The sequence below is a fragment of the Pongo abelii genome, chromosome 5 (genome assembly GCF_028885655.2).
Source record: "Pongo abelii isolate AG06213 chromosome 5, NHGRI_mPonAbe1-v2.0_pri, whole genome shotgun sequence".
In the NCBI taxonomy this organism is placed as follows: Eukaryota; Metazoa; Chordata; class Mammalia; order Primates; family Hominidae; genus Pongo; species Pongo abelii.
In genome coordinates, this window is record NC_071990.2 from 149,862,503 (window position 1) to 149,878,275 (window position 15,773).

Here is a 15,773-nt window from a genome sequence, read left to right on the forward strand (position 1 = left end):
AGTCCTGCCATCACCTAGCACTAGGAGCCGCCTCTTGGTGGTTGCCCTGGAAAGAGCAGTTAGCTTGGAAGTCAGACTGATGCCCACTGCAGGCCAACCTCCACCACTTGGCAGCTATTCACCTGTCAGAGTTCAGTGTCCTGGAAAAAGCTTCTGAGCCGCAGTCCTGGTCCACAAGTGGATATAATAACACTCACCTTGCAGGGATTCTGTGAAGGTGAAATGAGACATACTGAGTAGGAAGTACAGTATGTGGCAAATACAAGGTGTTCAATCCATGGTAGCCCTTCATTACCTTGAAGAACAAATAGATCAAAAGAGGATCTAAGGACCCTCACAGGGGTGAGCCACTGTACCCATCCCTAGGATCTCTTGAGCTCAAGAGTTTGAGATCAGCCTGGGAAATAGAGAGACCCCGTCTCTACAAAAAGAAAAAAAAATTAGCTGAGTGTGGTTGCACATGCCTATAGTCCCGGCTAGTCGGGAGGCTGCGGCCGGAGATTCGCTTGAGCCTGGGTGGTCGAGGCTATGGTGAGCCATGATGGCACCACTGCATTCCAGCCTAGGTGACAGGGTAAGACCTTATCTCACAACAACAACAGCAAAAGAGACAGAGAGAGAGAAAGAGAGAGAAAAAGACCTAGTGCCAGCATAGAGAATATGGCATGTCATTGTGAAATTTCAGAAGAGTAGGGTTAAATAGGAGAGTGTTGTTTTGTTTTGTTTTGTTGTTTTGTTTTGAGACAGAGTCTTGCTCTGTCACCCAGGCTGGAATGCAGTGTCATGATCTTGGCTCACTGAACCTCCGCCTCCCAGGTTCAAGCAATTCTCCTGCCTCAGCCTCCCAAGTAGCTGGAATTACAGGCATGCACCACCATGCCTGGCTTTTTTTTTTTTTTTCTTTTTTTTTTTTGCATTTTTAGTAGAGACAGGGTTTCGCCGTGTTGGCCAGGCTGGTCTGGATCTCTTGACCTCAAGTGATCCTCCTGCCTCGGCCTCCCAAAGTGCTGGGATTACAGGTGTGAGCCACCACGCCTGGCTGGCATTGACTTTTCAACAGGAACAGCAGCATCCAGGAAACAACAGCCTGGAGATTCTGAGGGCAAACGATTTCCGACCTAGAACCCTCAATTAAGGGTCGGATGGACTAGAAACATAGAAGGAGTCAAAGCATTTATATCACCTACACCCCTTATCAGCAAGCTCCTGGAGGACATGCTCCATTAAAACAAGGGAATGTGCAAAGCACAACCAAGTCAGACAGGGCTCCAAGAGGCATGTCTCAAGGAAGAAATGGGACCGACTCATGAGCCTGATGACTTCAGCCTCCTGTGAGGTGTGTCATGGTTCTGTCAGAGCTTGGAGCAGAATAATGGACAGGGACATAGAGAAGTGACCAAATTTTAAAAAGAAAACTCCAGGCCGGGTGCGGTGGCTCACGCCTGTAATCCCAGCACTTTGGGAGGCTGAGGCGGGCGGATCATGAGGTCAGGAAATCGAGACCATCCTGGCTAACACAGTGAAACTCCGTCTCTACTAAAAATACAAAAAAATTAGCTGGGCGTGGTGGCGGGCAGAGGCAGGAGAATCGCTTGAACCGGGAGGTGGAGGTTGCAGTGAGCCAAGATTGCGCCACTGCACTCCAGCCTGGGAGACAGAGTGAGACTCCGTCTCAAAAAAAAAAAAAAAGGAAAAAGAAAAGAAAGAAAACTCCAAGAAAGAAAAAATAATGAGAAAAGAAATGTGACTATAGTACACAATCATGTCAGCACTGGTATAAATGAAACCATAAATTAGAATATAACTGTGGTGGCCATGGATGTAGACCACGAAGACCTCCTTTGGAAGGACAATCTTGAGGGAAGTATCCCCACTTCAGGGTCCACAGCTATCTTCACAGAAAGGTCCCCGCCCCGGGCTACAGTCAGCCAATGGCTGAGCGGGGCAGGAAACTGGTGTGGCCAGTCCTGCACACTGCAGGCCTTCTCCAGTGGGCACTCTTTACTCTGGGTCTCCCCATGGGCCTGGCAGTGAAATTCTCAGGACTACACTGAACTCTAAAGCTCTTCCCATTCAACCTCCTCCCTTGCTGCTCTCCTTCTCAGGCTCCATCCTTCACAGGCATCCTGCCCAGGAGATTTTTTTTTCTTTTTTGAGGTGGAGTCTCGCTCTGTCGCCCAGGCTGGAATGCAATGGCGTGATCTTTGCACCTCTGCCTCCTGGATTCAAGCGATTCTCCTGCCTCAGCCTCCCAAGTAGCTGGGATTACAGGCACCTGCCACCATGCCCAGCTAATTTTTGTATTTTCAGTAGAGACGGTGTTTCACTGTGTTGGCCAGGCTGGTCTTGAACTCCTGACCTTGTGATCCACCCGCCTCGGCCTCCCAAAGTGCTGGGGTTACAGACGTGAGCCACCGCGCCCAGCCTCAGGAGATCTTACGCATTTCTAATTCTGTCTTGGGGAATCAAACTGTCAGAGGAACCGAACTAACACAATCACTATATTAGGAGGAGAGAAGGAGAATTGGGGGCTAGAGGCAGAACACAGTGTTAGGTTCTTTTATTTTAGATGCGGTATCCTTTCACCAATCCACAGCCCAACCCTAGTCCCCCTCCCCAAACTCATTTCTCCCTGTCATCAGAACTGAGCTGCAGCCACTGGTTCTAAGCATAGCTCATTTGTCTGCCAGAGAAGACACACCTAAAGATGTATCCAGGGAGCACCTGGAGTCAGGAATACATCCACGTATCCCAAGGAGGAGACCTGAAGTGATCCCAAGCCAACTGCTTCCCAATTTCATCTGGGGAATCCCTGCTAGAAAGCTTAGAATGTGCTTGCAGTGAAGTAATACTAGAAGATTTACTTCTTCCTTCTTGGGAGACATCAGCAGCTGGTCAAACTAGTGACATACTGTCCTCCCATATAGCTGAGTGCGCCAAATGAAGAGGACAGGGACAAAGAGCAGAAAGAGATGATTGCAAGTCATCTCCTTCCTCCTCCTCTCCCCCACCTCCCCCACAGCTGCGACCACTGGTCTGCAGCCACTTGGGTCTTGAGACAGCTGCCCCAGAGGCCCCCAGACTCCTGCTACATACCTTCCTTCCAGAGCAGTCAGGCTGGGTGGAATGTAAGCAGGGAGGTAGGGGGTGTGTGCATGAGTGTGCCTGTGTGTGTGTACATGACAGAAACCACACAGCATCACAGCACATGGTCATAGGAAGAACAAGAGTATTCCGGCTGGGCGCGGTGGGTCACGCCTGTAATCCCAGCACTTTGGGAGGCGGAGGAGGGTGGATCACCGACGTCAGGAGATCGAGACCATCCTGGCTAACAAGGTGAAACCCCTGTCTCTACTAAAAATGCAAAAAATTAGCTGGGCATGGTGGCATGCACCTGTAATCCCAGCTATTTGGGAGACTGAGGCAGGAGAATTATTTGAACCCGAGAGGCGGAGGTTGCAGGGAGCCGAGATCGCAACACTACACCCCAGCCTGGGTGAAGATCGAGCCTCTGTCTCAAAAAAAAAAAAAAGAGTGTTCCTCACTTGTGTGTATCTGTCTACCTAGCTCTGATACAAAGCCAGTGAAGAGCTTTCCTCATCTACATCTGGTCTTACAATAGATGGAGCAATACAGGAACACACTGAATTGTTTAGGGGGAAATATCATGTCTATGTAATTTTTTTTTTTAATGAATAACCAGGAAGAACCAGAAATTCCAAAATGCCTTCCCTTAACCCTATGAGTTAGCTATAGTCCATTAGCAGGAATAGCACATTATCCACTTCAGGCCAAGGATATAATCATTCCAATGACCACTATAGGAACCTACCTGAAGATTTTTGATGACAAGAACTAATAGGCAGGCTAAATTTTACAATTTTTTTATTACATGAAAGTAATACATGGCCAGGCATGTTGGCGCACGCCTGTAATCCCAGCAATTTAGGAGGCCGAGGTGGGCAGATCACCTGAGGTCAGGAGTTCGAGACCAGCCTGGCCAACATAGTGAAACCCCGTCTCTACTAAAAATACAAAAACTAGCCAGGCGTGGTGGCACACGCCTATAGTCCCAGCTACTCAGGAGGCTGAGGCATGAGAATCACTTGAACCCAGGAGGCAGAGGTTGCAGTGAGCTGAGATCATGCCATTGCACTCCAGCCCGGGTGACAGAGTAAGACTCCATCCCAAAAAAAATAAAGTAATACATTCTCTACTGTATGAAAATTAAAATTTATAAACAAAAACAAAATAACCGTAATTGCATAACCTAACCTAGAGGTACCCATTGCTTTGTTTCCTGTTAGTCTTGTTTCAAAGTATTTTCCAGAGCTTTGAAATCTTATCTTATACATAATTTCATATCCTAATTTTCCACTTAAAATGTTATCAAATGAATTTCCTCGAACCATTACAAACTCTTCGAGAGCATCTTGATTTGAAGTCTGTATAATATTCCAACTCATAGAAGTAGCTTAATTTGTCCAATCATTCTTCTTTGTTGGACTTTTAATGTTATTTCAAGATTTTCAAATTTAAACAAATGCTATAATGAACTTTTGGCATATAAATCTTTATCCTCATTTCAGATAATTTTCTCCCGATAGAGTCCCAATAGAAATGGCACTCCTTGGCCAAAGGGTATGAACATTTTTTAAGGCCAAATAAATATTTTTAAAGACAGATTTTGAACATTTTGTTTAATATTTAATACTTTTTCAAACAAAATGAACAAACCAACAAGTACATGCCCATTACCCATTATTTGGCTTAAGATAACATCTTACCTCCACAGCTAATGCCACTCCGGACCTCTCCCATATCCACTCTCTCAACTCCAAAGATAGCCATTATTCTGCATTTGTGTTCTTTAGATTATTTAAAGGAGCAGAACTTCAAGGATATATGGTCTTCCTGTTAGAGAATAAGAGAGAACAAGAGAAAGGGAGGGAGGCTTCCGACGGAAATGTTGAGCCCCATAGAAAGACTGGTTTGAGGTAGGGCTGCCTGCCCTGGAGTCCAACATCCAATACTTGCCATCTCTGACCTTAGAAAAGTTGCCTTGCCATTTCCAAAGTCCTGTTTGTTTCCCTGGAAAAGAGGTCCTATCTCCTTGCTATGGTTGTGGCGTGTGTTACTCGAGATAAGCATCTAGCATCCTCCAAGGATAGAACATTACTTTACAGAGTGGCCTCTGGCTATTGGGGGCCCAGGGAACGCCACTTTCTAGGATAGTAGCTAGAGAACACTTTACAGGTTTTGTCCAGTATTGATGCTGCCCTTGCTATTTTTCCCAAAGCAGTGACAGGCTGTTTTGTTTTTTTTCCTCTCTCTCTTTTCCATAATTTTCCTTAGGTTCTAAAACAGACATTGATCAGATCTTTAAGTGGGGTTTCCTACAGGTAATTCCAGTAGAAGATGTTTTTCCCCTTTCTTTACTTTTCAAGTGAAAAGTGAAATGCTCTGAGCATATATCAGTCCTGAAACCCTGGACTTATTTCACTATGTTCTAACCAAATGAGAAAGGAAGCGCCAACAGTTTTCAATGCAAACACATAATTAAGGTAGTAAGATGTCTGAATTATAGATTTGGTGATCTACAATCAGCAGGTGCCTCAGATTCTTTCTGTATTACTGAAGTCTCTGGTTGCTTGCATGGGTTGGAAATTAAAGGAATTATAAGCATTAAATATTGAAGTTTAGTTCTATAAGGAACTTTAGCAATAATCTAGTGATAGTCAATGGATGTTAACTTTCTTTTTTAGGAGCATCTCTAAAATTATGATTCTCCTCTAAAGAATGTACCTTTCTCTAAAAAGTGCCCACATGCACATCCACATAAAATCTTTACAAACATCAAGGGATTTGAGACCTCCCTGAAGCTGATTCATGGACCCTCCATTAAGAGTCCTGTATTAGATCATGCCACTGCACTCCAGCCTGGGCAACATAAAAGACTTTGTCTCTAAAAAAAAAATCAAATAAGTTTTAAAATAATTCCATTAGCTGGGCGTGGTGGCATATGCTTGTAGTCCCAGCTACTCGGGAGGCGGAGGCAGGAGAATCACTTGAACCTGGGAGGCGGAGGTTGCTGTGAGCCGAGATGGTGCCACTGCACTCCAGCCTGGGTGACAGAGCTTGACTCCATCTCAAAAAAAAAAATAATTCTGTATTAGTTTGCCTAGGGCTGCCATAACAGAGAATCACAAACTGGGGTGGTGGAGTGGGGAGCTTAAACAACAGAAATTAGTTTTCTCATTGTCCCAGAGGCTTGAAGTTGGAGATCCAAGTGTCAGAAATGAAGGTGTCCACAGGATTGGTGTCTCCGGAGGCCTCACTCCTTGACTTGAGGCTCGCTGTCTTCTTCCAGTGTCCTCTCATAGCCATCTCTGTGTGTGTCTGTGTCCTAAACCCCTCCTCTTCTAGAAGGACACCAGTCATATGGATTAGAGCCCACCCTAGTGACTCATTTTAACTTAATTACCTCTTTTAAAACTCTGTCTCCAATTACAGTCATATTCTCAGGTCCTGGGGAGTAGGGTTACAGCATATAAATTTGGGGGGATGGGACACAAATCAGCCCATAACAAATCTCTAAGCTACTTAGGGAACTGTAACCCAGAGAGGTCCAGAGACTCAACCATGCACTCACATGAATGTTTAGCAGCAGAGGCAGAACCACAGCCCGGGAGTCCCATCACCCAGGCTTCCATACCACCCTGTACCCTCTCCATACACTTTGTCAGACCACAGTGTGCTGCTCCAGGGGCCTATGGGTGGAGTCCAGAGGGTCAGATTTGAGGGATGAGACGTGAGTGGAGGTGCTGTTCTTGCCCCAGGTCTCTGAGGGCATTAGGAGGAGACTTCAGCTCCAGAATGCTCTCCTTCCTCCAGATGCTTGGGCAATACCCAGGACAATACCCCAAGAAGTCAGCTCCTAATGATGGCTTCTTGAGGATCAGTAGGGCAATTATGGGGTGCTGATGTGAACCAATGTGCTCTTTCCTCTACTATCAGTATTCAGCGTCCTCTGGGCCAATAGTCCCTACGCCTTGGAAAATTAAGTATTTTAGTAACAAATATTTAGAATCTATCGGCATGTTAACATTTAGTGTTCTTCAGTCTTGGTGTCCAGTGGCCCCTGCTCTCTCTCCTTCAAGGTGTGTGTCACATCTTTTCCAGGATCCTTTGAGGATGGTCACACCCCCTGCCACCGTAGCCACAGTCTGTCTCCCTGGTAACATCCATCAGAGATGGCAACTTGCTGCTCTGGAGCTGTTGCCTCAATTCTGTATTAAATCTATTCTAATGCTCTCTTTGAATGTCTGTATTTAAGATTATTTTATTATGGGTCTGTTTTTTGAGCAGATTGTTACTTCACACTTCACTTTCTGCTCCGTGTATGTGTGTGTACATGCCTGTAATCAGTGCGTGTGTGTGTGTGTGTGTATGTGTGGTATTCCTCTGTTGTTTGCAACACCTCCCAGTTGGGGATCATTTGTAAATTTAGTTAATGAGCATTTAACACATTCCCTTTGATGAAGCTGTTAAATCTGAGTGCACACTGGCATCCTCCCAGACATCTCCCGTCTCCCAAGCTATTTGTGTTTCCCTCTTCTTAGCTGCTTATTGATGGTTTCTTGTTTGTTGGCACAGTATGGAACTAACCTTTAGTCCTCTCTGGAAAAAGTAGGGCTTGAGTTTTGTAAGAAATGCTTACATCTGTATTCAAAGAAAGTCCGCTTTTCTGGTGGGCTTTCGTTCTCACCAAACAAAATAAACTGCAGACAGAAAAGACATTTCATCATCGCCCTAACTGGCCGTGCTTGTGGCAGTGGGACATAAGCTATGGCTGTCGGCTTTTGCAAGAACAAGCACCAAGCTGAAAACCCGCGGGCCCCAGCTGTCAGAGAGCTTCCCTGGATTTAATTATAACTTGATCTCTGAAGAGGGAGTGTATGTCAAGTGTGCTTTTCAATCACTTAGAGAAATCAGAGTAAATGACAGAGCGGCCCTGGGATTCGCCTGTGCGATGAGCCCTCATTACCATCTCCTACAGTAGAGGCATCACGGGAATCAGCCCAACCCTGTGACAGTGACAGAAACACGGGCTGTCTCCAAAGATGTAGATTTGAAAAGAAACAGCACCCAGATGTCTGTAAAAATCAATTATCTAAAATTCAATATAATTAAAAATATAGTAATAAACCAGAGGAAGGGGTTGAACTACCTATGCATCTGTACATGAACCAGGAAGCCATCTCTCAACATAAACAATCCTGCCACTGCTTTACTTCTTATCTACCACATGTGTGGTCCTTGCTTGCTATTCCTGACTTCAAGAATATGTGACTTCTATCATTTCCTACATCTCAGCAAATCCCACGCCAGCACTAGAGCCATCAGAGACACACACGGAATACACACGTGTATGTACACACACACACACACACACTTTCCAGGCTGAGGCCACTCTAAGATCAGAAAAATGCCCTGGTAGTAATTAGATTGACACTTCCAACCTGGTTCTCAGCAGCTAGCCCCAGTGTCTGTGTTTCTAAATGTGAACACCGCATGCTGCTCAAATTATTGACATCAAAGCCTGGTTACCAGACAAGACTGGCCAGAGAGATTTCACCTCCTATCCTTTAGGTTACTAGAGAGGCAGTAAAGTCGGAAACAGCTGAATCCCACACAGTGCACAATTTAGGGCATGCCTGTGCCCTTTTTCTTTTTTTTTTTTTTTGTGATGGAGTTTCACTCTTGTTGCCCAGGCTGGAGTGCAATGGCATGATCTTGGCTCACCACAACCTCTGCCTCCCAGGTTCAAGCAAGTCTCCTGCCTCAGCCTCCCGAGTAGCTGGAACCCCTTTTTCTTTTTTACCGTGCAAAACAAAACAAAGCACTAAAACACAACATCAGTTTCAAGGGATTGTTTGTTTTCATTCCCAGCCCAGGTCACCTCATGATCCATAACTGAGAAGCATTTTATACTTTGAGTTGATGGAAGGCAAGAAAAGAGAAGGGAGGGATGGCCGGTGTTGACTCAGGGCAGGGCGAATGGCACACTTGGTGCCAACACCCCACTGGTCCCTTCCTGTGGAAAGGCGTGAGCCTACCTAACTTCACATGCCTCACGATCTCCAGCCTACAGCCTCTAACCTCATTTTGTCACTATTTTCCTTTCCTGTTGACTTCGGGGTAAAAGGCAGTGAAGTGGTCAGAGGAAGGTCTGCCCCTTACACATCTCTGGTGGATTTGTCTGGATTTTTCTTCACGGTAACCAATGCCTTTGCCATGGTAAAGTAAGTTAGAGCTGGCTTTTAGGAAAAGGTTTCTTTTTAAGCCTGATTAGCCTTAGAGGCATAGACAATTGTTACTGATAAGGCTGTCAGACTTGGAGAACATGTGAAATACAGGAATCTAAAAAGAAGTGCAATGAGTTTTGTGTGTTGAGGGAAAGGGGCAGGGGATGCAGTCCCCTTTGATAAATAACCAGACAGTGATTGCATTTATATCCTGATAGCACACTCATGTTATATAGCCATTGTGAACACAAATGACAGCCATGAGTTCTGTGAGGAAAATGGTTTTTTTTGGTTGTTGTTGTTTTTTTTTTTGAGACAGAGTCACACTCTGTAGCCCAGGCTGGAGTGCAGTGGCACAATCTCAGCTCACTGCAACCTCTGCCTCCCAGGTTCAAGCAATACTCCTGTCTCAGCCTCCTGAGTAGCTGGTATTACAGGCATACGCCACCATGCCCGGTTAATTTTTGTATTTCTAGTAGAGACGGGGTTTTACTATGTTGGCCAGGCTGGTCTCAAACTCCTGACCTCAGTTGATCCGCCCACCTTGGCCTCCCAAAGTGCTGGGATTACAGGCGTGAGCCACCGTACCCAGCCTTCTGTGAGGGAAATCTCAGTGTTAATGAAATATTTAGTTTTTATCAGTGATTACAACCAACACCCTTTAGCCTTTACGTCTTTGATTCCCAAATATATGAGGAAAATTTCTCTTCTCTTTCCCAGTTGAGAACTAGGAATTAATGAAAAGGTTCTTGGCCCGGCGCGGTGGCTCATGCCTGTAATCCCAGCACTTTGGGAGGCCGAGGCAGGCAGATCACAAGGTCAGGAAATCAAGACCATCCTGGTTAACACAATGAAACCCCGTCTCTATTAAAAATACAAAAAATTAGCCGTGCGTGGTGGCAGGCGCCTGTAGTCCCAGCTACTCGGGAGGCTGAGGCAGGAGAATGGTGTGAACCTGGGAGGCGGAGCTTGCAGTGAGCCAAGATCGCGCCACTGCACTCCAGCCTGGGCAACAGAGTGAGATTCCGTCTCAAAAAAAAATGGAAAAAAAAAAAGAAAAGGTTCTTTAAAATTTCAGTATGTTTTATGAAAGAGATAAAAGGCATCTTTTCTTCCAGTTTATCTTTTTTTTTTTTTTTATGAGAAAATATTGCTCTGTTGGCCAGGCTGGAGTGCAGTGGCTCACTGCAGCCTCAACCGCCCCTGCTCAAGCGATCCTCCTGCCTCAGCCTCCAGAGTAGCTGGGACTATAGACACACACCCCCATGCCTGGCTAATTTTTTGTTTTGTTTTGTTTTGTACAGACAGGGTTTCACCATTTGCCTAGGCTGGTCCTGAATTCCCGGGCTCCACCAATCCTCCCTCCTCAGCCTCTCAAAGCACTGGGATTACAGGTGTGAGCCACCTTACCTAACTCACTTTATTTTTCGCATTATTTCGTCTCACACTGTTTCCAACATTTTCCTTTCTACCTGTGATTTCCAAGCCAAATGAACCAGAAATAACCACAATATCACCATTTTTAATAAGGTACAAGGTGATTAGGACTTTTTGTGGTGCTGATTCTCTTTATTGGTGTATTTAGAATATTGTTTGATCCATGTCCATGTCCTTTTGAATATTTTTCATGTTGAAGAGTGACTATCATAAAGAGTACATTGTGACTACAGGCTGCTTTTTGATGCTTACGTTACTGGCCCCCATTGGAAAATCTTCAGAGTATCTTGAAATTAGTGGTCCAACCCATGTGGTCAGGTCTGGGAGCCAGGAGGCCATGAGGCTCAGCCTCCCCAACACACTTGCATTCCCTGATAGGCAGCTCAGGTGCTGTCACACTGAGGGGAGCACAGTGTGACTTGTCTCAGTGTGTCCTTGATATTGGATAAACCCGAATTTCTGCAACTTAAGAACCATGAAGTAATATCATTGCTTGGACGGTTTCCCTCACTTTTTTGGAATAAAGTTCAAGATAGTTTAATTCCTATTTAGCAAAACACAGATTATATCACAAAAGAGAAAAATGTTTAACTTTATTAAGAAATGCCAAGACTCTTGATATGGCTGAGAGCCAATGGATTTCTCCTGTGGTGTACTTTATCTGAATTATTCTTGCTCACTTCAATTGGGGGGAAAAAAAGACTTCTGCTGAAACTATTGGAAAAGAGGTGCTTCGTTTTATTATTTCTAAGATGATTGATTTAAGCCCAGAGCTGCTGATGGCCATCTCCCGCCATACAAAAAAGCCTGCCTAAGATAAAATCAGCACAGAGAAAAGCAGGGCTTAGGTAGACAGACGCAGATCCTCAGTGACAGCCCAAGCACCTGGCCCCACTCCTGATAATTCAGTGATGGGAACCAATCAATTCCCCATAGGGGCCGGGCGTGTTGTCTCATGCCTGTAATCCCAGCACTTTGGGAGGCCGAAGCGGGTGGATTGCCTGAGGTCAGGAGTCCTAGGCCAACCTGGCCAACATGGTAAAATCCTGTCTCTACTAAAAATACAAAAAATTAGCCAGGTGTGGTGGCGGGTGCCTGTAATCCCAGCTGCTCAGGAGGCTGAGGCAGGAGAATCGCTTGAACCTGGGGGACAGAGGTTGCAGTGAGCCCAGATCACACCATTGCACTCCAGCCTGGGCAACAAGAGCGAAACTCAGAAAGAGAGAAAGAGAGCGAGAGAGGGAGGGAGGGAGGAAGGAAGGAAGGAAGGAGAGAAGGACGGAAGGAAGGAGAAGGACGGAAAGAAGGAAGGAAGGAAGGAGAAGGAAGGAAGGGAGGGAGGGAAGGAAGGAAGGAGAAGGAAGGAAGGAAGGAAGGCAAAGGGAGGAAGGAAGGAGAAGGAAGAAAGGAAGGAAGGAAGGGAGTGACTCCCAATATGACTAGGGTCACTTGCTAAAAGAGATCCCACACTCACCAGCAACCTAGGCCCAAGCCTTTCCTTCTCCATCCCACAGTTGCATTTCATCCTTTTTAATGTAACTTCAGCACAGTTCCCATTCACAATGTCAGAGCCCAGAAATCAATCCCTTCAGGCCTTCAGCATCCAGGACGTCTAAGGAGAGGGAAAAGCACAGCTTCAGCAGCTTCTCAAGGACCACTTCAGGGTGTGAGTTTGGGGCTGGAAGGTGCAAATACAATGGACAGAATCCAAGACGTGGCTATGCTAGGCTGGGGACTGGGAGAAAGATGGGACAAGGAAATTCTAACTGTTGAGGGAATGGGTGGAGGAGCCTTGTGTCAGTCAGCATGTGTAATGATGATGACATATGTAGTCAGAGGACACCGTCCACATTGGTACCCACTGTAGATCTTAGGAAACTAAACATGATCAGAGGAAACCTCACAATTTGACTGTGTAAAGTCATGCCAATTATGTTTATGATGACTGCTTCCCATTTATGCCTAATTGCTGTGCAACATAATAATGATTATGTACTTTGTTAAGTATGTGTCAGATGAATTTAATTTCTTAGATTTTATTTGATGGTATCTGTAAACACAACACGTGTGTGCTCTGGCTTCCCACTTTGTTCATAATACATATGAATTGGTCATTTGCCTACAACTTTTTAAAAAGTTTATAATGTTAAAGCATTTGTACTTAAGGAAATGAGGGGCCACAGACTGATAAATAAGTGGCATTGTTCCTACAGTTTTTTTATCCACAGGGAGGCATCACCATCATATCTTGGGCAATTTTTTTTTTTTTTTTTTGAGACAGAGTAGAGTCTCGCTCTGTTGCCCAGGCTGGTATGCAGTGGCACAGCCTCAGCTCACTGCAACCTCCGCCTCCTAGCTTCAAACGATTCTTCTGCCTCAGCCTCCTGAGTAGCTGGGACTACCGGCGCACGCCACCATGCCCAGCTAATTTTTGTATTTTTAGTAGAGACGGGGTTTCACCATATTGGCCAGTCTGGTCTCGAACTCCTGACCTTGTTATCTGCCCGCCTCAGCCTCCCAAAGTGCTGGGATTACAGGCATGAGCCACCGCGCCTGGCCATCTTGGGTAATTAGGACATGGCAAAAATCAGGCAGTTGATTGTTTGCTCATTCTTGCTTCAGACAAAATACATTAAGAAGGAATATCAAGAATAACTTTGAAATGATAAAGATTTGAGGTGACAGATATACTAATTGCCCTGATTTGATCATTATACATAGTATGCAGGTATTGAAATATCACATGTATCCCATAAATATGTTCAATTATTATGCGTCAATTTAAAATTTTTAAAAGAATAGCTTTTAAAAAGTGCGGGATGGCTAGTCACAGTGGCTCATGCCTGTAATCCCAGGACTTTGAGATGCCAAGGTGGGCAGATCACTTGAGGTCAGGAGTTCAAGACCTGCCTGGCCAATGTGACGAAACTCTGTCTCTACAAAAAATACACAAAAAATTAGCTGGACCTGGTGACATGGTGCCTGTAGTCCCAGCTCCTTGGGAGTCTGAAGTGGGTGGATTGCTTGAGCCTGTGAAGTCAATGCTGCATTGATTTGTGATCACACCGCTGCACTCTAGCCTGGGTGACAGAGTATCAAAAAACAAATAAACAACAGCAACAACAACAACAACAACAAAAAAAAACAGTGTATTTATGACTCGGGGACTTTTTTTAAAAAAAAAGAAGTGCTCTTTTAAGTCAAATGAAAGCCAAAAATAAAAAATAAGAATAAGAAAGCCATAACTTGGGGTATAAAGTATTTATTGTCATTGTTATTCTTGTTGTTGCTGGTTTCCCAGCAGGTACTGGGGATAAGGTTAAAGAAAAAGAACCCAGAAATCCAGACTTGGAAAAGAAGAAGAAAGAGCTTAGAGCCAAGAAAAATAGATACTAGTACTTAAAAGAATTCGGTTATTTTAAGATTCTCCTGAGAAAGAGTGGCTAGCATCTTTAACACTGGTTACAAAATCAGGCAAAGGAATTCAGGAAAAAAATGCCCGAATATAGAACAGGAAGGAACTAACTTTGTCAAATGTACTTAATGAAGTGTTTTTCAGGGTTACTTGAGATTAGAAAGTAGACAGAGTTGTCTTCTGTGATGATCTTTTCGTAGAATCATGCAGCTGGGAGAAATAGTTGTGTTATTTCCTGCCTCAGGGAGCTGTATGACTAAACCATCCCATTTGGATGGTTATCCAATTCATTTTTTTTAAGCACTTAAACCACTGTCTGCCCTGAGCTCTGAGCTTGCCTGCTATCCACATGGGCAGAAGGTGACATATTTGCCTAGGGGCTCCTGACAATCCCAGGCCCTACCTGCTTTATCCTGGGATATGGGCTAATGGAGCCTTCCGCAGAAATGAGATTGTTTTGGGGATATGGCTATTATTACAGATATTAGCAACACTCTGCCTTCAGTCTCTTCTACGTGCTTATAGAAATGCACTGGCCTGTGGGGCTCTACACCTCAAAAAATAGCCTTGAGAAGGCTCTGCCCTAGGAAGAGGGGTGTAAAGGGCATGTTACTCAAACACTGACTTTCATGGGGACTCAGATGCTCCACATGTGGCTAGAGCCAGAGCTGTACCCTGGCAACTCAGTTCCCTTCTCCAGCAAACTAGCATCAGGGCAGAGCAAGGGAAGTGACATGTGAATTCCATTGATCATAGGTTCAATGCCAGGCTTTAAAAGGTCTATGTGAATCAGGGCCGGGCACGGTGGCTCACGCCTATAATCCCAGTACTTTGGGAGCCCGAGTTGGGCAGATCACCTGAGGTCAGGAGTTTGAGACCAGCCTGGCCAACATGACGAAACCCTGTCTCTACTAAAAATACCAAAAATTAGCCGGGCGTGGTGGCGTGTGCCTGTAATCCCAGCTACTCAGGAGGCCGAAGCAGGAGAATCACTTGAACCCGGGAGTTGGAGGTTGCAATGGCCGAGATTGCGCCACTGCACTCCAGCCTGGGCGACAGAGTGATACTCCATCTCAAAAAAAAGGTCTATGCGAATCAACAGCAGCCCAGAAAGGTGTATAAGATCTACCATGATCTGTGATAATCCCAAGGGCTCATTTCACCTGGAAATAGTGGCCACAGAACCACCTGCACACCCTAAATAATCCAAACCCTGTAGGTGCTCAGTGCTGCTGGGAATGCCCCTCTAGATGTTCTCAGGACCAGAGCACTCCAGACCAGCACTGAGCAAAGATGTTGCCCTTTTTCTCCTCAGGCTTGGCTCCTTGCATGCAGCCAGGAATCAGCAGCCAGTGAAACATCTCCGAATGGTTTGCAGTTCTATCAGATACATGCCTGGGGTGAGGAGGTGTCCTTGAACTGTTTGCTTATTCTTCCTTTCTGAATGGAAGTGGAGTGATTGCATCCCACAGGTTTCGGAGATGGCACTGGATTGGCGCCACTTGCTTGGCCCTGGACACTGGGCAGCACTGTGTGTGGAGGCTTTCCACCTGCCTTCTTGACAGCTGTACTTTCCCAGGCAGCGTGGGCAGAGTCGGAGCCAGAGACTCAGC

The 15,773-nt window shown here is 45.4% G+C and overlaps 1 protein-coding gene across 4 annotated transcripts in view; it reads left to right on the plus strand.

Annotated features, from left to right (window-relative positions):
- Positions 1-15,773, plus strand: part of SASH1 (SAM and SH3 domain containing 1) — a 281,596-nt gene that overhangs the window by 8,025 nt on the left and 257,798 nt on the right. Inside the window, exon 1 of one of the 4 annotated variants that reach the window (XM_063725045.1) lies at positions 15,481-15,560. The exons of the other annotated variants lie outside the window; for them this stretch is intronic. Coding sequence (XP_063581115.1) covers positions 15,528-15,560 — 33 coding nt within the window. The 5' untranslated portion in view covers positions 15,481-15,527. Of the gene's footprint in view, positions 1-15,480; positions 15,561-15,773 lie in introns of those variants that run through there. 4 annotated transcript variants of the gene reach the window in all.